Raw genomic sequence first — 26,524 nt, forward strand, 5'->3', positions numbered from 1 at the left:
TTAAATGATGACAAGTGAAAGTGTGTGTGCGTTTTAAACGTCCTGAACCGCTGCCAGGTTCTAATGGCTCAGTCGGGTTATGTTGGCCTGGCAGATGACATTTCAGCGTCGTGAGAAACCCTAGACGGCGTGCTGGAGTGAAAGGTGTGTGTGTTAAGCGCTGGTGAGGTTTGGCATCTCTTTACCCAGTGATACATTTACTTTGGATTGTGTTCCAACTCCAGCAACAGCAGCCACTTTACTACAGTACATGCCCCTTCTTTTGAGAAACCGTATGATAATCCTCACTATTTTTATACCACTGTGCTGCTAAATTCTCCATTTTGATCGAATATACACCGAGTATCTTTCCACAGTTTTTAAATGATTAAAGAATTACGTTGTTTTTTGTCCATATAAAACTATATTTAATATTGTGGAACTGTTACAAAGCACTGACACTGGAGGCATCTCTGTACATTAAACATCTCCATATTAACAATTACAGGGTTTTTATGTCCTCTGGTCAAGTGTCCAGTGTTTCTTTATATTGTTAGAATGATCACACTAATATACAGTAAACCTGTGAATAATTGTCAATATCTTCTGATTAATCAAGAGTCAAGAATTCAACAATGCTGTGCTATAAAAAATACATATAAACATACAGGAACATCTTTGTAGTGAGACGTTTTAAACCTATTATATAACACGATGTGATGATCATGCTAATAAGTTAATATACAAGTTGATGAAGAGCTTTCATTCTCCTTTAAACCTCCATGCTTTTCTGAGATCATCAGTGTTGATCACAAGGCCAAAGAATCAGCAGCCTTTGACCCATACACTTGATCAAAGCATTCAGGCTGATGGTGTGTGTGTGTGTGTGTGTGTGTGTGTGTGTGTGTGTGTGTGTGTGTGTGTTCTCGATGCCGAGTCCTAACTAAAGTCCTCGTTTGCACGCACAAAGAGAGAATGCAACCTGCTAATCGTTCTCTTCGCTGCTAGACTTTGATCTTTCTGATCTGTCTTCCTGGACGTTTAAGAGATAAAGAGCAAGAGAGGATGTTTATTCAGAGCGGTTATCACCTATCAGCCTCTTGCTCCATCTCCACAGTGTCAACCTCCCTCACGACACTGTAGAGGGAAGCAACTCAGCGGTGAATTAGCAGACATTTTAAATGCTGCTTGGCGGTTTAAAAAAATTGTCATACGACGTGCATGTCGGTGTGATGCAGAAAAGAAACAGGATTGGAATAAAGAGACCGGAGAACGTACCTAAAGAGTCTAATACAAACTGGTCCCGAGTGACGGCCAGTGGTGGCTGCACACACACGCTCAGCTTCGCGTTCTGTACGGCAAAGCGGCTGCTCACTTTAACCTGGAAAATTCACAGATTAAAATTCACATTAGGATTACAGCACAGGACGGTCATGCTGTTACATGAAAATAATCAAAACCCTGAAATGTTTTATTCGTCTTATACCAAAAGAACATTTCAACAACAATCATTTTTATTTATTAAATAAGGAATAAACAAAACTAACGTTTAAAGTTCATTCCAAATCGCATAATTATGCACTACACTGCAAATTCCAAGAAGAAGAACAAGAAGAACAAGAAGAAGAAGAAGAGTAGGAAGAGGAGGAGGAGGAGGAGGAGGACTTCAAGTACCAAAATGATGCTCTTATTCAACCCAAAATAAAAAATAAATGTGGAATTTGCTTGCAGCTTTGCTTACGTAGTGAAAGGGGGTGGGGCTACCGTTGGACGAGGAACAAACAATTCTGTGTGTTTGACGTCATTTGCCATCGACTGAGAAACTCATACTTCCGTTATACTATGATATAATCAAGCTTGAAAACAGTACGTACTGTAGAGAACATCATATGGATCAGTGGCTAACCCACCATCTTGTCATGTTACTAAGCAACCTTAGTTATTATTGCTATTAACACAAAACTAATCGATGAGTTGGGACCAATCGGAATCGAGAAGTCAGTCAAAAATTCTCATTCGAAATGGCACATGTGGAAGAAAGAACACTGTGTGGATGTCTTTATGTGTGGTTGTACCTTGACTGTAACAGAAGGGACAGCAATGCCGTTGATCTCCGGTATAATGGCTTGCTGTGGAGAAAAAGATCAGCGTGAGAAAACAGAGCACACACACACACACACACACACACACACACACACACACACACACACACACACACACACACACAGATTAAATGATAAAAATCCACTCAAAGTTTATGTACTCAAGATTACGCTATGGAAATAAACGACTGGATATGACCTGTCTGTGAAAGCACCGGGTTCACAGTTTAAAATGTTTTGCCCTATCTTAAAAAGATAATAAAGTTACATTCTTTTACTCTTTCTCCTTGTAATTTACTCTTGGGGTCATGATATGATGGTTAGGATATAATAGTGGGGGAAAAAATGTGTTGGCATTTTAACAAATGTTACTGGTCCTGCTTCTTTATTTTGAAATAAAGACTCAATAGGGAACTCATCCTCATTTGTGTGACAGGAGATGACAGGAGTGTGATTATAAATCATTTCCATTTTATATTTGTGTACTACATGCACAAAAGAGTTCAAATATAAAGTTTCTCTTGTTGAACTGTTCACTGATGCAGATTGCAGTCCAAAGCCATCTTCAGGTTCAGGTTTCTGTGGTACAACCAACAGAAATCTCAGGTATCTCCAGGCTGTCCATTACCCCTTTTCCACCAAAAAGAACCGGGTGCTGGTTCAGAGTTAGTGCTGGTGCTGGTTCAAAGTTGGTTCCACTGGCAAACCTTCTAAGAACCGGTTTGCCTTTGCATCGGTTAGAGAGCCATCACAGAGACGAGTCTGACGTCACTGTATACGTGTCACGTTTCCCAGCAACCTTAGCGCAGCAGAGGCAAACACAAACACAACATCAACAATGGCGGATGTTGCTTTACTGTTAATGCTCATGGCTTTGTGAACCTACATTTAGTCTAGACCAGCAATGTTTTGTTGCTACTTAAGAACCACTTTTCCTGGTTCAGAGTTGGTGCTTTGGGTGTCGAAAAAGAAACAACTGGTTCTAAATTAGGCTCCGAACCAGCACTCAAACTGCCTCGGTGGAAAAGGGGCACATGTGGACCATCCTCAGCAGCTGCTAAAAAAACCCAACTGCCTACAACTAAATTATGTTTATGAAATTTGAATAACAGGTACCGAGACATCGTCTAGGTGGGTGGAGACAATAGCCGTCACTTCCAGGTCATCTTCCACTTCAGCTTTGGGGATGATGTCTGAGAATATAGAAGAGAGAAAAGAAAAACTGACATAGGTTACATATCGATGAGATATACTTTGTGTCAACCGATCAGAGACGCTTTAAGGTGGAGCGGTGAAGTGGAGTTCTGTTCTCGCTTTTCATATTGAAACATTGCTTCGTTAAGTACACTGGGCTGAACGAAGACGGTGCTATTGTTCGACGTTTAAAACATGCAGAAGTCATTACAAGGTACTTGTGGGAGAAAGTCCCACGAGGCAGCTCATCCTGAGGGTCTGTGAACTTTGGATTTTCAGGTCATTAAAAATGCCAAAGAGCCTCGGGAAGTGCACGTTTCACGAGAAACGATTACAGAAAACAAAGCCTACACATTGGCAACATTTCTAACCACTGACACAGATTAAAAACCGAGAGAAAGCTTGACAATGTGCAGGCTCGGTGAGCAAAACCAGGTTGCTAAATACATCTTCAATTACGATCGAGTTAAGAAGAGTTTCTCCGTATGAACAGAAAAAATAAACTCCTGCAGATTCACAGAGATGCAATGTCCTCCAAGACAACAGCTGCTTCTTAATCATCAGATGTTTTTCTTCCAAAAAGCACCAGGCACTACCATGCACACACCCAGCCCCAAACCCTGCAGCCTAGATTTACACTTTAAAGACTCTGCCTGTTGATTTCTAACCCAGAGAATGTCCATTTAAGCCTCGTAAAAACAGCAGAGAGAATTTCTTTCACTCTCCCTCAAAAGGACACAAAGGCTCTGTTCTGTAATACAAAAGCCTTCCAGTCTCCTGCACCGCCAAGGGTTAAACCAGGTCAGGATGAGGCCTTGAATCTGCCACCAACATGGGCTTTGTTATCAGAGAAAACATTGGTGTTTTAAAGCTCACTACAGTTTCATGATCGGTGTTAGCAGTACAATGCACAAAAAGTTACTCTTAATCCTAACACTGACACAACAAGGTCAAACGTCTCCAGAACACACCAATGAGAAAAATATTTGCCTAGTCCCTCACACCTGTTAGACTGTTGGAAAAGTGTTCAGAATGTCTTTTCTCATGCTTATACACATTATATGTTTCCCTGAACAGTTCAGCCAAATAGCAGTGGTTTGTTTTCTTGTGACAGACATATAATTTGTCCTACCCTGGTTCCTGGTGGCTTCGCGGATGACCTTCTGGAGAACCTTCATCTCAGCGTCCACCTCGTCGTAGTTGACCTCCCGGGAGTCCACCTTTGGTGCGTTAAAGAAGGAGGGATCTGTTCCCATGTAGGAGCACTGCAGGTGACCTTCAGAGCTCAGGGTTACCACCAGGCCCTTGAGTTCCCTAAGAAGCACCATGAAGAACATATGATTGGGGATTAAACAGTAGCAAATGACAGCCATCACATTTCACTGATACTAAATTGACCTTAGTTGAATAAACATTTTCGGTGACGTGAGCGTCAGCAACTATTACCCGTGGCTTTGCTTTTTAAAATGTTGCTTCAGCTTTCATGTGTTTTTCACCCATTCATGTTTCATGTTTACATCACCAATAGTTTTTAACATTTTGAATGATTATATCTATAAATTCTCTTTCTACTTTTTCGGCTTTTCCCGTTAGGGGTCACCACAGCGTATCATCTATGGTTATATCTATAAACAATATTGGTAAATACAGGCAGAAGAACACAAAATGCTGTAAGCCTGGAGACAATGCGAGCAGCTCTAGAGTAAGAGGTGTGAGGTTCTTTGAGGACGTATTTGTATTTTTCCAGCATGTGCAAGCGTGTCGGATGCTTCAGAGGTTCGGATCTCAGAACTGTCCGAGTGTAATGGGGAAGACTGTGTGAACAAGCAGCAAGGCTCTATGCAGGTCTGAGATCAGCAGTAACGCTAACTGGAAGCAGATGTGTTTCGTGGGCAGTTAGGTTATAAGAGGCAATAACTCTGGTTGAAGGCAATCCAGCACAGCGGCTGCACCTGCAAAGGGAGGTGCAAATCTGCCTTTTTGTTAATAAAACTCCACGACTCATGCCAGATTTCTGGGGTTGTCCAGCACCCCGTAATTTCAGCCAAAATGCTCTAACTAATGCTTCTAACTGACAGCAGTGTCTTTCAACCATGTCTTAACCTCTGATGGTCACAGATGACCTGATGCTCTTACTGAGCATCTCCCAGATGAGCCGGCTGATATCTTGAAGCGTGACTTTGGGCTGTATTTTGGCCAAGTAAATACAGTTCCCTGGAGCACTGGTGAGGATTTTATGAAACCGACTTTTCACGGTACATGAAACGATCAGCGTCCTGGAGTGATTTCCAGATATAAACATAACAGGAAAGGAATCCGATGGCCATATGTTAAAAATGTGGGATGACCCCAAGGCCCCTGGCGTCTTGTTCGATACGAGATTGCCTCGCTTTTCCGTGCAGAGGTTCAAACCAAAACAAACAAGCACAACCAGTGTAACGTTCACTGCTTCTCCCCCACCAGGTCATCCACAGCCACATTTACAAAAAAGGATTTTTGGGGGTGAGCAATGATCATAAACATGGATATGCAATGCAGAAAGGAAGCAAGCTAAAAAAGAAGGTAAAAAAAGGGAAGGAAGGAAGGAAGGAAGGAAGGAAGGAAGGAAGGTAAAAAAAAAAAGGAAAGAAGGGAGGAAGGATGGAAGCAAGGTTAAAAAAAGGAAGGAAGGAAGGAAGGAAGGAAGGAAGGAAGCAAAAAAGGAAGGAAGGAAGGTAAAAAAAGGAAGGAAGGAAGGAAGGAAGGAAGGAAGGAAGCAAAAAAGGAAGGAAGGAAGGAAGGAAGGAAGGAAGGAAGGAAGGAAGGTAAAAAGAAGAAAGGAAGGAAGGAAGGTAAAAAAAGGAAAGAAGGATAGAAGGTATAAAATGGAAGGAAAGAAGGAAGGTAAAAAAGGAAGGAAGGAAGGAAGGTAAAAAAAAAGGAAAGAAGGGAGGAAGGATGGAAGCAAGGTTAAAAAAGGAAGGAAGGAAGGAAGGAAGGAAGGAAGGAAGGAAGGAAGGAAGGAAGGAAGGTAAAAAAGGAAGGAAGGAAGGAAGGAAGGAAGGAAGGAAGGAAGGAAGGAAGGAAGGAAGCAAAAAAGGAAGGAAGGAAGGAAGGAAGGTAAAAAGAAGAAAGGAAGGAAGGAAGGAAGGAAGGTAAAAAAAGGAAAGAAGGATGGAAGGTATAAAATGGAAGGAAAGAAGGAAGGTAAAAAAGGAAGGAAGGAAGGAAGGAAGGAAGGAAGGAAGGAAGGAAGGAAGGAAGGAAGGTAAAAAAAAAGGAAAGAAGGGAGGAAGGATGGAAGCAAGGTTAAAAAAGGAAGGAAGGAAGGAAGGAAGGAAGGAAGGAAGGAAGGAAGCAAAAAAGGAAGGAAGGAAGGAAGGAAGGAAGGTAAAAAGAAGAAAGGAAGGAAGGAAGGAAGGAAGGAAGGAAGGAAGGAAGGAAGGAAGGTAAAAAAAGGAAAGAAGGATGGAAGGTATAAAATGGAAGGAAAGAAGGAAGGTAAAAAACAGAAGGAAGGAAAGAAGGAAGGTAAAAAAGGAAGGAAGGAAGGAAGGAAGGAAGGAAGGAAGGAAGGAAGGAAGGAAGGAAGCAAGAAAGGAAGGTAAAAAAAAAGGAAAGAAGGGAGGAAGGATGGAAGCAAGGTTAAAAAAAGGAAGGAAGGAAGGAAGGAAGGAAGGAAGCAAAAAAGGAAGGAAGGAAGGAAGGAAGGAAGGAAGGAAGGAAGGAAGGTAAAAAAAGGAAGGAAGGAAGGAAGGAAGCAAAAAAGGAAGGAAGGAAGGAAGGAAGGAAGGTAAAAAAAGGAAGGAAGGAAGGAAGGAAGGAAGGAAGGAAGGAAGGAAGGAAGGAAGGAAGGAAGCAAAAAAGGAAGGAAGGAAGGAAGGAAGGAAGGAAGGAAGGTAAAAAAAAGGAAAGAAGGATGGAAGGTATAAAATGGAAGGAAAGAAGGAAGGTAAAAAACAGAAGGAAGGAAAGAAGGAAGGTAAAAAAGGAAGGAAGGAAGGAAGGAAGGAAGGAAGCAAGCAAGCAAGCAAGGTAAACAAAAAGGAGGAAGGAAGCAAGCAAGTAAGGTAAAAAAAAAGAGAAGGAAGGAAGGAAGCAAGGTAAGAAAAGGAAGGAAGGAAGGAAGGAAGGAAGGAAGGAAGGGGGGAAGGAAGGAAGGAAGCAAAAAAGGAAGGAAGGAAGGAAGGAAGGAAGGAAGGTAAAAAAAAGGAAAGAAGGATGGAAGGTATAAAATGGAAGGAAAGAAGGAAGGTAAAAAACAGAAGGAAGGAAAGAAGGAAGGTAAAAAAGGAAGGAAGGAAGGAAGGAAGGAAGGAAGGAAGGAAGGAAGGAAGGAAGGAAGGAAGGAAGGAAGGAAGCAAGAAAGGAAGGTAAAAAAAAAGGAAAGAAGGGAGGAAGGATGGAAGCAAGGTTAAAAAAAGGAAGGAAGGAAGGAAGGAAGGAAGGAAGCAAAAAAGGAAGGAAGGAAGGAAGGAAGGAAGGAAGGAAGGAAGGAAGGAAGGTAAAAAAAGGAAGGAAGGAAGGAAGGAAGCAAAAAAGGAAGGAAGGAAGGAAGGAAGGAAGGAAGGTAAAAAAAGGAAGGAAGGAAGGAAGGAAGGAAGGAAGGAAGGAAGGAAGGAAGGAAGCAAAAAAGGAAGGAAGGAAGGAAGGAAGGAAGGAAGGAAGGTAAAAAAAAGGAAAGAAGGATGGAAGGTATAAAATAGAAGGAAAGAAGGAAGGTAAAAAACAGAAGGAAGGAAAGAAGGAAGGTAAAAAAGGAAGGAAGGAAGGAAGGAAGGAAGCAAGCAAGCAAGCAAGCAAGGTAAACAAAAAGGAGGAAGGAAGCAAGCAAGTAAGGTAAAAAAAGAGAAGGAAGGAAGGAAGCAAGGTAAGAAAAGGAAGGAAGGAAGGAAGGAAGGAAGGAAGGAAGGAAGGAAGGGGGGAAGGGAAGGGTGTATGAATGGAATAGATGGATGGAAGAAAAATAAGCTGAGAAGGAATAAAAAATGAAAAGAAAAAGCAGAAGGAACGAAGCAAAGAAGCTTGAAAGCAAAGATGAACAGAAGCTAGGAATGAAGTAAAGAATGAAGACAGGCAACAATGAAGGCATCAGTGATTAATGGATGCATGAATGAATGTTTCCAATGTATTAAATCCTTTAATCCTTAAATTTCTGAAGTGAAGAATCTGTAATAATGTGTTACACAATTCTATCGTTTTTTAAATACTTTTTTTTATTGTAATGTAAAAGTAATTCTGGTTCCTTGCGCTGTACCATACTGTAGTGCTGGAAAGCTGAATAAAACTCCATGTAAACATCTTAATGAAGACTTTCTCTATCATAAGTGATAGCAGTTAATCAGACATGATTCACGTTATCACAAAATCCGTTCTAGATCTCGGTGGCTTCATGTGATCATCTCGTACAGTGACAGAAGGAATAACATTAAAAAGCCGCTGTGACCCGACTGTGTAATATTGCTGTTATTTATCACTATCCTCCTGGTCTGGAGAGAGATTTTAAGCCCAGCTTGGGCTGTACTATGCTACTTCTTCGTTTCTTGATTAGAGTAGACGGTGCACAAAAGCATGTACAGATCCTGATATTTCTGTACCCTTTTCCTGACTCTGTACTTTTTCAAAAACTTAAATAATGTTTAGATCTCTATGACTACGTCCATTGTCTAAATGAGAAAGCTGGCCGTCGTGGATTAATCAGAAACTGTTGTCTGTGTAGAGGACACACCACTAATCATCATTTTTAAGTTCAAAAGTTATGGGTTGCTTTTAATTATTTGGTGATTTTGTACACAGCACTGATGGTCTTTGAAGTCATTTGGAAAAATTCTTGATTAGTAGATATGAGATTAGCACTCTATGGAGAGATTTATTTTTAAAGCCAGCACTCAGCATGGCAGTAATTACTGCATGCATTTCCCTTCATCTAACTTTAACTTGTATATGTGTGTAACGTAGGTACTGGTGTGTGTGTGTGTGTGTGTGTGTTTTCGTTTCCTATAGCACACACTGGTTGTGTGGGATCTGTGTTTTGCTTTGCTGAACAGTGTGAGTGCTGTGGGCAGGTCAGTAGAGGGGACTGGGCGAGCTGGGTGGTAAAACACTCCAGCTGTGGAGCTACAGTAGAGAAAACATACACCCCACTGCTCACACACTTCCCTGAAACACTCCATGGTTAGAACTAGAAGAATCCCGTCAATGAATGTAACAAATCGTTAACGCTGCCTAAAACGAAGCCTAAAACGGACATCATGAAACAAACAAACAAACAAACAAAACATTGTTAGATTGGTAGCTGATCTTTTGAAATCTTACACAATCCATCTAAAAAATACAGCAACGCTGGAAGCTGGTGAGAGAATCACGGGTAGTGTTTGCTTTGATTTAAGTAATAACACTTGTCTCACACTTGTACTACAACAGTAAGTGTCACGACAAACAAATACAAGAGAAAGGAAGGAAGGAAGGAAGGAAGGAAAAACGAAGAAAGAAAGAAAGAAAGAAAGAAAGAAAGAAAGAAAGAAAGAAAGAAAGAAAGAAAGAAAGAGAGTGAGTGAGGGGGAAAGAAAGAAAGAAAGAAAGAAAGAAAGAAAGAAAGAAAGAAAGAAAGAAAGAAAGAGAGTGAGTGAGTGAGTGAGTGAGTGGGGGGAAAGAAAGAAAGAAAGAAAGAAAGAAAGAAAGAAAGAAAGAAAGAAAGAAAGAAAGAAAGAAAGAAAGAAAGAAAGAAAGAAAGAAAGAAAGATGAAAAACAAAAGAAAAGGGGGAAATAAGCAAGCAAGGTAAAAAGGAAGCAAGGAAGAAAGGACCAAAACAAAGAATCACGGAAGAAAGGAAGGACAAAAGGTGAAGCAGAAATGGAGCAAGGGAGTGATGAAGGAAGAAAGGAAGGAGGCAAGACAGGAATAAAACTTCTATCGTCTTCTATTCAGAGTAGTCAGAACAGTAACTCTGCTTCATCACCAGATACCGTTGTATATTCTCGTATGTAGAATAATGCCACTTGCTAGGATTAAACTACAAATGCATGTATTTACATCAGAAGCTAACTTCTGCACTAATCAGTAAGATTACATTTACCATACAAGAAGCCAGCTTTCCTGTACATCAGTATAGAAAAGACAAACCTGGGCACATTCAAGGTCATTTCCTTAACTTCTGTAAACCCACTTTGAACTAAATACGCAAAGAAAACCACAGTTATTAGTCGTCGATGTTTGGATTACAATTGTTTAAAATTACGGGGCGATTATGGCGGTTTCAGATGTGATATTTGGAGTTGCGGCCACTCCTTATCTGTTTGGATTGGCCACCAGATATGGGACATCTTGGAGCAATTTCGGTGTGTAGTGGATTCAGCTGTGAGGCTGGACATGGATGTGAACTGACCGCTAGCCATCGTGCTACTTAATAGTGTGGGTGAGCCACACTGTTTAATAACTCGCTGCTCTCGATCAAAAGCCTCACTTCCTGAATGAGTCCAAGCACAAAGATCAGGGCGAGATGGTAAAGCAAGCATCACGGTTAGTTAGGATGCTTTTATAAAGAAATAAATAAATAAATAAATAAATAAATAAATAACAGAAGTGGTTCTTCAGAAAGCAGACCTGCTTTGATGGCCATGGCGTCTAATGCTACAATGCATGTGTAGAGAAGCGTTAGAGTCCTGTATGGCAGAGAGAGCTTGGGATAAAAAGCTCATTTAGATGGTGCTGACAGACAGGACAAACAGAACAAAACCAGAGCAAGTGACCCAAAGAGTGACAGAGAGCTACTCTGAGAGAAAGAGCAAGATGAAGAAGAAGAATTCCTTCGCTCATCCCAGCCTACAGCAGTATCTGTTACCTTATCAGATCAGAAAGAATCTGAGTGGACGGTCTCACAAAAACACACGGATCATCTCAAACCTGGGACAAAAGGAAACCTTGCGCTTTCTGGAAGAATTAAAGCTTCTCATCAAACACGTACGTAAAAAGGCGGGTTTATTAGAAACACGTGCTGTACATATATATGGTGCATATTAGGGGTTATGGAAAAATACTGATGTAGGCATTAAAACAAGGATCCTGAAAATGATTTGGTCATCTGGGGAAGCTGAAGATGAACATGCTCGGGTCATTAAACAGCCTAGAAACGTCTCCTTTGTCTTCCATCTAGTCAATGAGCTACAAGAATGACTCAGTTGACGGACATAAGCTTCCGTGCTGCATGCTTTCAGTTCCAGAACCAAACATTCAGCGGAGCCAAAACACCATCCACATAAATAATAAGTATTAAATATTGTACTATCCTACACTGATTTATGAGTTTGTACAGCTATTACACTAATTCATTTATTTTTTGTCATTTACATGAAAAGGCATTGAAGCCAGGACTAGTGATGTTATAATAGTGAGTCAATTTTTGCTATGACTACAGAAAAAGTGATTATTCGATTATTCTACATTTTAGAATTAATAGTCCTTATAAACCTTTAATAAAACCTAGTGAATTTAGGTTTATTTAAAAATTAATTATGGTTACTAAAGAATTGAAAATTGCTTTAAAAATTTATACATATATATATATATATATATATATATATATATATATATATATATATATATATATATATATATATATTCATTCATCTTCTAGGTCTTCTAGGTCACGGGGAGCCTGTGCCTATCTCAGGCATCAAGGCAGGATACACCCTGGACGGAGTGCCAACCCATCGCAGGGCATATATATATATATATATATATATATATATATATATATATATATATATATATATATATATATATATTTTAACTTCTTTATTAACTTCTGTTAATATTTGGGTGGTGGTGGTGGGGGGATCCTGCTTGAATAAGTATTTCGTGCTGCATTGGTATATTTTCAGAATTGTTTTTATATTTTTTTTATTTTTTATTATCATTATTTTATGATGCTTGGATAAATAAAATGAAAAATTAACACAAATTATGATGCTAAAAAAGCAAATCTAGTAAATGTTTTTGGTGCTTGTTAGGTTTTGTTTTTTATTTTTGTTCAATAATTTCATATTATTTTCATTTTCATTTCCATAGACCCCTACTTAGTTGGTATCTTCTATTTTGGGGAAGATATGAGCGTGGTGAGAGCGCGCATGTAAAATACACACTCAGCAAAGGTTCTGGTTTAAAATAAAGGCACAGAATGTAATCCTGGCATTACAGAGAGCAGAAACCAACCTTAGCATAAGCCTCAAAATAAATAATAACATATGACAGTTATACTTTTCCGTTTAGTCCCCAGATGAAATGGGAAATAAAACTAAACTGTGACCTCACCCGGGAGAAACCAGGGCACACTTACGGGAAATTTGCGATGCGCACGGCCACGGGCACGTAGGCGAGCTGAGCCGCCCACTTCAGCGTCGTGTCCTGATACACCAGCAGCATGTTGTTGTGGTTGGCCAGCAGGACGTTGGTTGTACCCTCGGAAACTGTGGACAGAGGGAGATGATCGGTGCTACAACAAAGGTGTGTTTTATGTGTGTGTGTGTGTGTGTGTGTGTGTGTGTGTGAGATTGGGAGAAAGGCCGCACACGGAGTGGAATGTCATGGAGGTCAGGTTAATGACAGGCTCCGGCTCTAACCCAGTAAGCCACTTCTAAACAGCCTGTGCTCATCTGTTTCTCACTTTCCCAAAAAGCCTTGGGATTAAGAACGACGCCTACGACAGCTATTTAGTCCTCTAGGTCACCCTCTCTTACACTTTTCACTCACATGTATACACACACTGTCCCTGCTTGCTTTTCTGTTTGCAGCACCAAACCCTGAAAGGCAACCTTTCATCACAGAGATGTAATATTTTACACTCAGTTTATTACATGCAAAGATTTTCCTTGATGGAAATAAATTTGTTCCGAACAAACTGTTATATCAATCCCAAGCTGGACAGTCTGTATAAAACCTCAATGCATTCAATGCTCGTTTTACGTGACCCAAACCAACATAAAGTTTTATTACATTCAGAATTTCGCTCGTGCATTTTGACTTTAAAGTTGTTTCAATCCCAACAAAACCTGATCCGAGTGTAATTGTAGAAGGAACAGCATATGTGAATGTAGCAAAGCTGTACAGAGTTTCACATTTGCATGAAATTCAGTAACAGTAATGCTACGCTCTGGCTGATGAAAAGGACGGAGTTTAATACAGATTTAAACCTCAGTCGGTTTACTCTATTCCGGCTGAACAGAACGCAGTCGTTATAGTGATAAACTGGGTCGAGTTTTCCAAAAAATCAAGAGCTTGAATCATTATGGGAAACTCTGCCCTGATAATGGAAGGGGGGATTAAGAGAAAAATGGCTTTCAGAGAATAAAATAAAAAGAAAACGAGAGAGGGGGGTAAAAGGAGGCAGTAAAAGGGTAAGTGGTGATTTTTTTTTTTAAATCATAGCCAAGGGGAAGCCTGTTCAATTTTCGAAAGCACTAGTGCTCCAGCCAAAACAATGATGACAATTCAAACGGCTTGGAACTTTTATATAAAACAACCGTGCTATATTACAAAGGCAGGAAATGATTTTCCACACCAGGTTCATTCATCCATTCATCCTGTCAGAGCTGCCAGAGCTGAGTTACAGCCCACTCTCCCTCTGCATGCTGCTACTTACAATCCGAGCCCTTCTTTAATGAGAACGGATTTGTACCCGAGAACTTCTGTACTCGACTTCTCTACTTCACCCTTTGGAGTCTGGTTCCTCGTTCCTCTGGGAGTTTTTCCTCACCGCGGTCACCTCTGGCTTGTTCGGTACTAAAGGAACAAAATCTACAGCTGGAATTTCTGGAAAGCCACTTTGCTGTAATTGTTTGGAAATGTTTGTGTTTCGTAAACACCTCTGTAGTGTAATCGTTGCCAGAGTTTTAATTGACCGTGCGGCAAAATTGCCCTTGCGCTCCGGGTGGGAGTGATGACATACTCTCTCTTTGCTGTCAATCACAGGAGCACTAGCCAATCATAAGTACCCGTGAGCTCATGAATGTGAGGACAGATAACAAAGTTTCCAAGTTTGTTATACAGACTAATCCCAATGTGAGCTCTTGTGTAGAATAAACCTATCTGTGTATCCGTGTTTGGGGATTTTACCCCACTTGGCTGTCTAAAAGTGTTAAAAATGAGATGATGGATGAAATTGGAGTCTCTCTTCTGATGTTTACACTTTCGGAGCCCGACACAGGGACACAGAACAGGTCTGTCTTCTGCGCCGTCTCGGTCTCAAGCCCGACACGCAGGAATTTGCATATTTTATCTGATAAACCCGAGACGTTGCATAAATAAATGCATCCTGGTCCATTAGGAAGCTTACAACTTTCCATGGGGACTTTGCTGACCGTGCTGTCATAAGCAATGAGTACTGAGTGCAGTGAATTTGCTCCTGAGGAACAGTCAAGAATAACTGGCTCAGTGAGTAGCAAATGTAGCAGCGGCTTGCCATGAAACACAGCCAAAGTCTACGGTGTGACAAAAGTATATTTTTAAAATAGCCAGATTTGTTTTCCAGAACATTCAGTCTTTGGCAGTCACTGGGAAACATTTTCTGTCTGATTTTGAACGGAGAGGCGAAAGTGATCAGGATTGACGTTAAAGGGGGAAAAGCTGGCGCAGATGGACTGAATCATCCTGTTACCTGATGCATAGGGAAGGAAACAGCTGGGGTTGTACTCGAGTTTCTTCATGAAGCGGATTTGCCCATTGTCCCGGAGACAGAACAGGTTCCTTTCCCCTAGTATGAAGATGGAGGAGGCCGAGGGAGAGACGGCAGGGACGTAGATATCCAGCGCCTGCTCTCCTAACACAAGGGTCCACTCAGCCTGAAACACACACAAACGTAAACAGATGGGTTACATAATGCCTCACATGTGAACTGACATTATGCGCAATATTTAGTTCTATTCTATTAAAGAAGTGTTATTGTGGACACTGAGCACTTCGGTATAATCAACACTATAAAACAGTTTATGTCCAAATCCCACCCTTCACTTCTCAACATCTCAAGCCTCTTTGGTGGCCTGTCATAAAGAGATATTACCTACCTAAGTTTCTAATTTTCTTTATTCTAATTTCCCAACGTTTTCCAATGAACTACTTCTCATCCTTTTATCTGTTTATAGATGCGATTAACGTCGTACACGTTATCCGTTACAACAGCTATAAACAACTGCTCCTTCACCACCACTCTCTCTTCTAATTGCATAAACAGACTAACCGTAAGTCTCTTCCCAGTGCTCTTGCTTTGCTGTTCCGAGTTCTGTCTGGTGTCTGCGTCCGTAGCGACCGCTAGCGTCTCGTACCTTCGTCCAGAACAGAGCGAAACAGTATTGTGGCATCAATAAACCCACACAACATAATTCAGTACAGCATATTTACAATTAATACAATGACAGACATGAAATCAAGAAAACTCACATCCTCATTCAAGGACTATTCAAGGAAATTGAAATTGTCACTGTTACTTTTTTTTCAAAGAACTTCCTGTTTAAAGAACTGCTTAGGTGCTTTAGCTTACGAAACTGCTTCAGCCAAGGATCGAGAATGCTTCACCACGAGCGTGAAAAAGTGTCTGTTCTACAACAGCCAAGGATAAGAAACGGCGACGGCGTTGATTATTCTGCCTCATGCACATGAAGTGTGAGTTCACACACACACACACAGCTCACTCAGGGCATGCTCACCTACGCACACGTGTGCATGAGAGTTTGTTGCAGCTTGACCATGTGTGTAAATGTGCACGTGTGAGGGATATTTGAAGCACACGTATTGCGTGGATTTATGGTTAGCATCAACGAGTTAGTTACTAAACTGTAAGGGTTTTGGGCTCACACATATTATTTAACATATATGTCTACGTTTTTATCAGAATGATAAGGGATGTGGTATCTTACGTTGATAAAAGAGTGGGAAAAAATGTAATAAGTGTAATTTAATGCTTCTTTAATGCGTTTATTTTAAACCGATTTTCTATAAGAGTGCCAATAATACTAGAGCAACTATAGAGAAAGTGATAACTCCCTGATGTAAAATGCTAATATGTCTCACACACACACAAACACACACACATACACACACACGCTGAGAGATTCCATCTTAGGTGTTGCCAGGTTGGATTGGTCTTAGCCTCAATGCTGAAAGATAGTGTGTGTTTGTGTGTGTGTGTGTCTTGTATTCAATCATCTTCCAACACACAAGACGTCTTGCCAGAGGAAACAACAAAAGTTATTTATATGAAAGAAGATCCCCTTAGACCTGGCGAGAAAGGCACATATATCAGACGCCTTCCTCGGAATCCTCCCGGCACGCAGGAATACGACTGAACCGGCTGAATAAACGAAAACCTGGGCGGCCTGAAATTCACACTGTTACACAGAGAGAGTCCGGTGGAGGGCACTGCCTTTACTGCTACTGCCATCAAGACCTTTTTTTTAAACCAATCACCCACGATTTTCATTCCACGATTCAGCGTTTTAGGCAAATCTCCACCTTCACTGCAACCTCAAACCTCAAAAAAACTGCTCCCCTTAATTATGTGCGGTTATATACAGTCTGATGGACTCTAGGATAAATACTATGCTATCGTTTCAGTTGAATATGTCTGAATGCATTTCCTGCATTCTTAAAAATTCAAATACTTAAACTATATGGAATACTAAATGGTGGCAATCTGCAAGTGGAAATTTCATTAGGACGTGAGAAACGGTCCTCGGCTTGCCGCTAACTGGACTCAGCTGTGGAAACAGCACCAGAGCCGCACGACGCCTACTCGTCCAGCTGCGCCGTCCGACGGCTACTATTTTTTACTATTTCTACCCACAATTCCCCCTGTCCCTATTCCTCCACATGCCGGAGACAGAGGATGTGGTCAGCAGGATGACAAGTGAGAATAAGAATGGCTTTCTCTGCTCATATATAAGTTTGCATATGAAGGTGAAGGCAAATTTTAGCTGGCCCATACATGTGCTTTTACCCACCGCCCCTTTCTGTCAAACAAGCCAAAGAAAACTGCAGAACAGTGCAACAAGACCTTGGACTACATTCAAAAGCAATGGCGGTAGTTGTTTTAAGTGACATTTTTTGCCCTGAGTGCCTTATTGCTATTTGCAGGGACAGATCCCCCGGGGCAACTTTGGGGTAAAGTGCCTTGCTAATGGTACTGAAAGAAATCAGCTACAATTGAACCCTTGACCTTTTGAACCGTGGCCAAGTTCTCTGGCGTCACAACCTTTCGCGCAAAAAATATATATACAAATAAATTAAGTGTGTAAGTGTAAATTAGAAAGTTGTAGAATACAGGCATAATATTCAGAGGAAAAAAAACAGAATATTTTAAGAATAAAGTCGCAATATTTTAAGAAAAAAAGTAATAACACAATGACAGAATGGTACATCAGAGGAATGTTTGTGCATTACAATATTGATACTGAGATTTTTTTAATTGCTATAATACTATTAATAATAATAATAATATTTTCTTAAAAATATTATGACTTTTTTGAAATCTTGTTTCAATTTTTTTTATAGTGGCCCTAAAGTTACTGTAGCATATAATTTCCCTTCCCTTCCTTCGAAATTGCAATGCACCTCACAACCAGCAGAGGGCATTAAAAACTATATATTTAAAAATACATATATTAAGCCAAACCTGATAGCTTTCTCTCCAGGCCAATAAAAGGATGTGTGATGATCAGGTGTTTTAGTTTATTAGAAATTAACAAGGCTAAAAAAATGGTAGCTTTGGTGGTGTACTAATATAAATTCTGGTGTATTTCTGGCTCAGGTTTTTATTTTCTCTCAATATGCTTATCCACGTGGGGACTTCATGAGTCAGGCTTTCTTTCTCTGGTTGTTAAACATAGTAAAAACAATGTCCATTTTATAACTATGAAGATGAACATGTGATTTTCTTGTCCTGGGGTACTTACTTTTACACCACTGAGAAAAAAAAACATTTTCATCAGAATTAGTATTTTGTGTGTGTGTGTGTGTGGATTGTGTCTAGAAGAGGGTGTGAATATGTAAATCGTCATTATGGCATCCTCATCTGACCTGTAGCACTCCACCTGGCGAGAGGAGGAGACGGTGATGAAGGCGTCAACTCGGGCGCAGTAACACAACGGACCTGGGAGCAAAAACCCTGGCAGGAAGCGTCCAAACGCGTAGCTCTCCTGCTCAAAGAACATCAGCATGCCGTCCATGGACTGGATGCAAATGAAATGATGTCCTGTGCAAACAAAAAAGAAAAAAAGGGGAAAAAATCAGAAAGACACAACAGCGACATAACCACAACTATTCTGACAAACCTTATTCTCAGCAGCAAAAAAAAAGGCACAGAGGCTCAATTCTCATTAGAAGGCTCAATTCTCATTAGAGAAGGCTCAATTCTCATTAGAGAAGTGTTTGGATTGACTTGGGTCCTACCCTAAGCTCATTTCTGATGAGTTCCTTGTGCTCCTGCTCAGAGTTTGTTCGCATGGCTTAAGCACAGAGCCACGCTTTATGACACAGAAAATTAAGCCTGTAAAAAAAATACAGACGCTACTAATTAGGTCTCACTGTGCCTTTAAAAAAAAGAATTGCACGCCCGTCAACTTGGGGTCAACGGGAACCACCAACAAAGACGGTCCAACTCCTGTGCATATGGAAACCTAATGAGAGCACGTGTGTGAAAGCGCCTGTGTGAATGTGAGTAGGTGTGTGTGTGTGTTAATGGTTTTTGGAAGGTTCAGCGCAGCGTAATGAGGGCTAGTAGTGTAATTAATGGACCAGACAGGGTTTAGGTCAGCACCAGGCCACCATGCACACACAGTACAGTGTCTCCTTCCTGCCTTCTGGTGCACCCCGTCATTAATATCACCATATGTATGATTAATTAGGCCATTATGTTTTCCACAGGAGGTTCTAAACTGTAATTCAGCAAAGTGCTTACTTCAGCAATTCTATCTCACACACAAAACCACATTTACAGTACCACAATTCCACATTTTCCCAAAAATAAACTGCCCCAATTCTAACTTTTATTAAGGTGCAGCAAAACAAAACACACGAGTTAAAAAGGCGGACTGTGCTGCCATCGTGTGGCTAATCCTGGTATTGCATACAGAAAGAACTATTAGCCTTTTAAGCGCTGAGATGGGCTATGATCTATTTATAGGAAAGTTATAATAATCTGTCCTTAATCCAGTATGAGGACATTGAACAAGTCGGCAGTAAATAAGCCCTTCTGCACAAATACAATCACTCCTGTACCTCTGTGCCTTTGCTGGTTACTTTAGAAAAGGCCTTTCTGATGTAGCCCTATAGATACACTTTAAGGAAGAACACATAAAAACACCTGCAGAGTGTGATGTAATGTGAAGTGAAGTTTCTATTACAGCAAGGAAAAAAGTTTTAATCACACAGTGATTTGTGGCATATTGAATTTAGTGTAATAAGAACTGCATGCTTTTATCCAGGTACAGACACATTTTTTTCTGACATTTTAAATGAAAATCACATTTAATATACACTGCAGATGCAATCAGCAAAGGCTGCTTGGTGTTGCATTATGATTATGAATTTGTGAGTCTATTTAATAAAGAAAACGGTTTTTAATACTTTAAGAATTAATACTGCTTATTTAAGAATGGAATAAAAAATCCATTCTTTATATCATGTTAAATTTGTGGTGGTTTTACATTGGTATGTAGTTGTTTCAAATTCGGCCGGTCATGATCCGGTGTTTCTAGGGCTCTCACTCAGGGATAAGTGTGTGTCACTGATATTTATGCCTCCTACATAGTGCACTTCATAAAACAGACTTTATAGTGAATAGTGAACAACTAAATAAGGGAGAGTGTAAGAAGAGGCAAAGATGCAACCGAACCAAACGCTGGCTAAATCTCACCAGTGACCCCTCCGAACGGGCCGTAGGTCATGTTACAAGCCGTCCTCTGCAGGTTGTGCTCGTAAACCAGTCGGAGCTGGTACTGATCCCCGTGTTCCACATTTCCAGCGGTACCTGAAAATACCAGAGAGGAAGAACACAATATTAATGCCTCAAGAATAAAACTAAAAAAAACGTTAAGCTGTTTTACAGGATGCCTTTTAAGGCAGCAATTGAAGTAGTGAGCTACAGAACAAAACGGAAACTTCGCCAAAGCTCATGTTTTACTAATTCCACAGCGCCGCAGAATTCTTGAATCTGATTGGTCAGAAGGTTGAGTCATTTTCAGCATCACAGCTGACACTGCTACCACAGGCTTATATGTTCACACGCTCGTTTCTATAGCAACCCCTTCACGGGGACTTCTTGGAAGATCACTACATAATATAAAATTTAAAAATCTGTTATTTAACAAAAAAAATTATTGATATGGTGAATTATTTTTATAGGGAGGCATTTAATTGACCTAATATGGAAGGAGTCTCCAGTGTCCAGGGCTTTAACAGTCATTAAAGGTGGGGTCGCCGTTGTTTGAAAGCCAATGTTGACATTTGAAATCACCAAAACAAACACGCCGCTTACTCAAATGGGTCCCACCCGTTTTGATAGCTCCGCCCCACACATACACCAGACAAGTATAACTCAAGTATAACCCAGACAAGTATTATGGTGAAACCTGTTGGGGAAGCTGACCGAGGGTATATTTTTATCCTGCTTCTGGCCTTATTGTAAGCCTTTCTTTGATTTCTTTCTTTGTTTTTATCCTCCATGTCAATGTTAAAACCGCTTTCTGCTAATGTCACACATGTGCACTGAACACTCTCTCCACCCATATTGACAAGACATGCCCCTTTCTGCTCATTGGCTACAGGTTAGTTTTGTTTTTGTTTTGTTTGGTGGCAACTACACCAGACAAGTATAACTCAAGTATAACCCAGACAAGTATTATGGTGAAACCTGTTGGGGAAGCTGACCGAGGGTATATTTTTATCCTGCTTCTGGCCTTATTGTAAGCCTTTCTTTGATTTCTTTCTTTGTTTTTATCCTCCATGTCAATGTTAAAACCGCTTTCTGCTAATGTCACACATGTGCACTGAACACTCTCTCCACCCATATTGACAAGACATGCCCCTTTCTGCTCATTGGCTACAGGTTAGTTTTGTTTTTGTTTTGTTTGGTGGCCCAACGCAGTTTTCTGAAGCATTTCTCAAACAACGGAGACCCCATCTTTAAAATTTGTTGCAGTTTCTGTGAAACATGTACTTTTTTTTTTTTTGCATCATTAATGTCAAAAGAGACACAGAGAGAAAAAAGAGTATAAATTACAGCTGACATGGAACTAACTTGTCTCATGGACATTAAAGGTAACAATAAATGGATAAAACGTAGGATTTGGCCATTTTCAATAAATAAATATGTTGGAATATTGTTGGAAAACGACTGTAATGTAAAAGTAATAAAACAGTATGATACCACCATGTTTTTGATTATTTTAACAGGCACACACTAGTGTTTTAATACTTCTGTTATTAAAAAGATAAAAATTATCTGTTTATTTCACAGACACTCCAATAAGCTGAGGTGTTGTTCATGCTTGATTATATCCACAGGGTCATTTTTGTCACTGTAGCTTGAACCCGACTGGAAAGATTCGGACTCGAATCTGACTCGAAAACAAAACCCTACCTCTTCACAGAACAGGACACTGACCTGACATGGCGTAAATGGACAGTTTTCTGGGATGCAGCACTGCCAAGTGAAGCAGCTCTGAGCACCTGGAGACACAGAAATCACATTTGATCCAAATTTCTCCTGACATCACGTATGAAAGATGAAATCAGAGAATTAAGAATCCAAAATCTCTGAGAAACGTTCCCGATGTGAGAGAGCTGAGACCGAAAACTTCTTCAGTTTGCTCGATTTGCGGTCTCGCCTGCGAACTTATCGTGTCTTTCAACCCTGAGACGTTGTTTGGAGAACAGAAAAAAACAGAACGGGACTTGTATAAATGCGGCCTCTAACCACAGCGTGTAACTCGGTGCCAAAATAATATACAAATGATTTCACTGAACCTGACCGCATGTATGCTGGGGGGAAAATGAAAAGAGATTAAATCAGATAAATGGTTTTGATAGCGTGCACAAAAATAAGCAGCCATTCTTCTGAGAGGAGCACAGAAGAGCTTAAAGATTAAAGTGACAAGAAACTTAACCAAGAACATGCAGGCAAAATGAGAGTTTCTGTTTATGAATGAAAATCTTCTCAGTCTGTACTGATATGGGACAGAAACATCTTAAGATGCTGAGACAATAAGATTCAGCCTCTGAGCCCCTCTGTGGTGATCACTGTTGTATCCCACAAGCACCTGAAGCAGGTAACTGTGGGTTAAATTAAATGAGCTGATTAAATGCTTGATGAATGATGGAGTCGCAATGATACAAAGTTACTTGAACATTTGTTCCACTTGTCTCTTTGTTGCCTTGGCTCGTCCTGAATCGGTGATGACTTACGAGACAAACTTGCCAACTTCCACCTGGATGATTGGGTCTCGCAGTTGGACCTCCAGCAGCTGAGCTTCTACTCCACTCTGCTCGGCCGGCCTGGTCGCATGGGGGGCAAAAATCCGTAACAGTCCCATGTAGCTGCCCACCACCACTTTATCTGTAAAGGATAGAGAAACATATAGATTAGAGCTTTATGTACACAAAACACACGCACACACACATCCATGTGATCCTTACACCAATACAACATTTGTTTGACTGTATATTTATAATCACACCCTCCACTGTCACCCATATGAGGATGGGTTCCCCTTTGAGTCTGGTTCCTCTCAAGGTTTCTTCCTTTACCAATTTAAGGGAGTTTTTCCTTGCCACTGCTGCCTGAGTCGCCTCAGACTTGCTCATTGGGGATAAATACATACACATTGTGAACTATAGATATCTAATCATTTTTATTTTGTTAATTCTTTATATTATTCCTTATGTTTACCTTCTGTTCTATGTTTATGTTCTGTAAAGCTGCTTTGAGACAATGTCTATTGTAAAAAGCGCTATACAAATAAACTTGAATTGAATTGAAAACTTGAATCTATCCATATATCTATTGCACTCTTGTGCACTGCTCATTACAATGTTATTAATGCCTTAATAGGGTCAACCCTCCAGTGTGACGGGGAGTGTGGGAAAGAGGTGAAGAGGCAACTGCAGGCAGGTTGGAGTGGGTGGAGAAAAGTGTCTGGAGTGTTGAGTGACAGAAGAGTGTCAGCAAGAATTAAAGAAAAGGTCTAGAAATCAGTAGTGAGAGCAGCTCTGCTGTATGGGTTAGAGACTGTAGCAGTGAGGAAAAGACATGAGGCAGAGATGGAGGTAGCAGAGATGAGGATGTTGAGGTTCTCTTTAGGAGTGATGAGGATGGACAGGATTAGGAACGAGCACATAAGAGGGACAGCTCAGGTTGGCTGTTTTAAGGACAAGGACAGAGAGACTAGATTGAGATGGTTTGGACATTGTACAGAGGAGGGAGATGGTTATGTTGGTAGAAATAATAAAATAAATAAAATAACAACACATATGAAGTTGTCCTTTGACGTGTGTCTGGCTCGCTCACCGTAGCCACTTCCGCTGTTGTCCACATCTCCGACACAAAGACAGCCCTGGTCAAACTCCTCCCCCTCACCCAGCACGGCCGACCACCACTCCCGTGCCTTAAACAGGGACATCTCAGTGCTCTGGGGAAATGGAGAATAAAAGATGGTTATTTCACTGGATTGTTGGAGTGAATTGTTCAGTATTACAGGCTGAATTATACATTGTGCATTTCTTGTGTGCTTCATTTTGTCAGTACTGAGAAAGACACATCCACATTAGGGGTAAAGTGGATAAAACTTATATTCCTATAATAAAAATTTACATGGATTTAGTAAAACATACAAAAATTAATCCTGCTGGAGGCAACAAGAATTTAAAGTTTATAGAAAAAGTCTCTAGAGTCAGTGCTTTGTAAGTTTTTCCGGTTTATCAGTTATGCATTTGTTTTGCTTTATAAGACAGAGGAGAAAAAGAGAATGAAGGAACACCCATTTATTGCTGCTATAATGTAAGTTATGAGAAGATATTTTTAAAAAAATTAACTATAAACTGATAAAAACTGACTGAGACACTTTGGGAAATCACCTTGGTGGTAAAAGTAACGAGAACTCGACTTCTCGACAACTAGATTATTGCTAGTTGTAAACTTTACCCAATACCCCGTCTTGATGACTTGAAATATAGTCGACGATGGCAATGAGTCAAGTGGCTTACTAGCAAACAGGTGGATGTGACAGCTAATCTAGGACAGAGACTGATTAGAGAGAGTGAGAGAGAGAAAGAGAGAGAGTTAGAGTGAGTGAGAGACAGAGAGAGAGAGAGAGAGAGAGAGAGAGAGAGAGAGAGAGAGAGAGAGAGAGAGAGAGAGAGAGAGAGAGAGAGAGAGAGAGAGAGAGAGAGAGATACAGAGATACAGAGAGAGAGAGAGAGAGAGAGAGAGAGAGAGAGAGAAACAAACAGGCAGAGAGAGAGAAACAGACAGACAGACAGAGAGAGAGATACAGACAGACAGACAGAGAGAGATACAGAGAGAGAGAGCAGAGAGAGTGGGAGAGAGAAAGAGAGAGAGAGTTAGAGTGAGTGAGAGAGAGAGAGAGAGAGAGAGAGAGAGAGAGAGAGAGAAACAAACAGGCAGAGAGAGAAACAGACAGACAGACAGAGAGAGAGATACAGAGAGAGAGAGCAGAGAGAGTGGGAGAGAGAAAGAGAGAGAGAGTTAGAGTGTGTGAGAGAGAGAGAGTGAGAGAAAGAGAGAGAGAGAGTTAGAGTGAGTGAGAGAGAGAGAGAGAGAGAGAGAGAGAGAGAGAGAGAGAGAGAGAGAGAGAGAGAGAGAAACAAACAGGCAGAGAGAGAGAAACAGACAGACAGACAGAGAGAGAGAGAGAGAGAGAGAGAGAGAGAGAGAGAGAGATACAATGCATTGACTGACAGAAACCATAGCATCCATTGTCAAAAACCTCTTGAATATTTATGATATGCAAACTTTCATCTACATCTCGACCGTCTCATTTGCATATTTTAATAAAAAATGTAATGCACATATATAAAATATAACAGTGTAGCCTTTTGCTTCAAAAACCTTATATGGTTTAAATCGTTTCGTTTTTAAAATATTTCTTTTTTGATTTCTCCACATGTCCATATTATAATGAGCTAAACCCCTGAGCTAGGAACTCAAAGCTACATTAAACATAAAGCTACATTTGCTAAACTGGCGAAAAGCAAACAACAATTATTCTAGAATCCCATTTCAGACCCGTTGTTTTTATTTACCTTCCTCACAGAAAGCTAATACAAAGTGCTAAGACCTGCTGGAAAGCTAACGTTAATGATCTTAAGTACTTAGATAAGCTAGTTACAGTTAGCTTGGTGCCTGTGTAAGCGAAAGTCGGGACCAATCCCAAATGACTCCATGTTCCCTAGATAGCACACTTAATAAGTGCCCTAAACAAGTCCCCCGCGTACTATCTAATGCACTTCATGTCCACTTCGTTAGCTATTTGTTATTCAGCCCGACTCAAGCGGTGCTAATGTACAAACAATGTTTTTTAAGTCGTTTTTTATTAACGAGTATTAACATTTAAATAATCTGTGATGTTGTACCTTTTACCGAGACCCACAGATAAAAAGTCTTGGAAACGTTACCGGTGTTTCACAAGCGCGAGCATCTCATCGCGTGCGCTCTAGTCGTGGTTGCCATGGCACTGTCACTAACGTTAACAGCATGGTGAAGATGGCAACGGTACCGCTACATGAGTTTAAGGCTGTCAAAATAAAAGTTCATTCATTCTGCAAAACATGTTCTTATTGTGCTTTTAAAAAGAAATACGATTGGTCATAATCATATTTAATTTTAAAAAATCAGTACGCATAATGTCTGCGACATAAATATTTCCTGGACGAAATACCCAGATGTTGAAGTAATAGTAGAGGAAACGATAGATCAAGTCAAACCATTGTTTTGTATGGCTTCTATTCATTTCAAAATACAAGCATATACTGCAATGAAAAAGAAAAAAAGAAAAAAATCTATAAACTTATTTTTTATGTATATGGTTCTTTCTTTATATATTCTTTTCATTCATTCATCTTCTACCGCTTATCCGAAATACCTCGGGTCACGGGGAGCCTGTGCCTATCACAGGCGTCATTGGGCATCAAGGCAGGATACACCCTGGACGGAGTGCCAACCCATCGCAGGGCGCACACACACACACAAAAGGGACAATTTTCCAG

General features: G+C 40.4%; 1 protein-coding gene across 3 annotated transcripts in view; it reads right to left on the reverse strand.

Moving 5' to 3' along the window:
* Positions 1-26,013, reverse strand: part of bbs9 (Bardet-Biedl syndrome 9) — a 102,871-nt gene extending 76,858 nt beyond the window's left edge. For 2 of the 3 annotated variants that reach the window (XM_060874218.1, XM_060874199.1), the window contains exons 1-13: positions 25,934-26,013; positions 23,808-23,928; positions 22,706-22,856; positions 21,906-21,970; positions 20,157-20,270; positions 18,320-18,494; positions 15,486-15,570; positions 14,907-15,090; positions 12,591-12,720; positions 4,408-4,589; positions 3,198-3,274; positions 2,055-2,108; positions 1,258-1,360 (exon numbers count right to left, since the gene is read on the reverse strand). In XM_060874218.1, coding sequence (XP_060730201.1) covers positions 1,258-1,360; positions 2,055-2,108; positions 3,198-3,274; positions 4,408-4,589; positions 12,591-12,720; positions 14,907-15,090; positions 15,486-15,570; positions 18,320-18,494; positions 20,157-20,270; positions 21,906-21,970; positions 22,706-22,856; positions 23,808-23,919 — 1,432 coding nt within the window. In that variant the 5' untranslated portion in view covers positions 23,920-23,928; positions 25,934-26,013. Of the gene's footprint in view, positions 1-1,257; positions 1,361-2,054; positions 2,109-3,197; positions 3,275-4,407; positions 4,590-12,590; positions 12,721-14,906; positions 15,091-15,485; positions 15,571-18,319; positions 18,495-20,156; positions 20,271-21,905; positions 21,971-22,705; positions 22,857-23,807; positions 23,929-25,891 lie in introns of all 3 variants that reach the window. The other variant, XM_060874208.1, reaches the window with a different exon arrangement.
* Positions 26,014-26,524: the final 511 nt, after the last annotated feature.

The sequence above is a fragment of the Tachysurus vachellii genome, chromosome 1 (assembly GCF_030014155.1).
Source record: "Tachysurus vachellii isolate PV-2020 chromosome 1, HZAU_Pvac_v1, whole genome shotgun sequence".
NCBI lineage: Eukaryota > Metazoa > Chordata > Actinopteri > Siluriformes > Bagridae > Tachysurus > Tachysurus vachellii.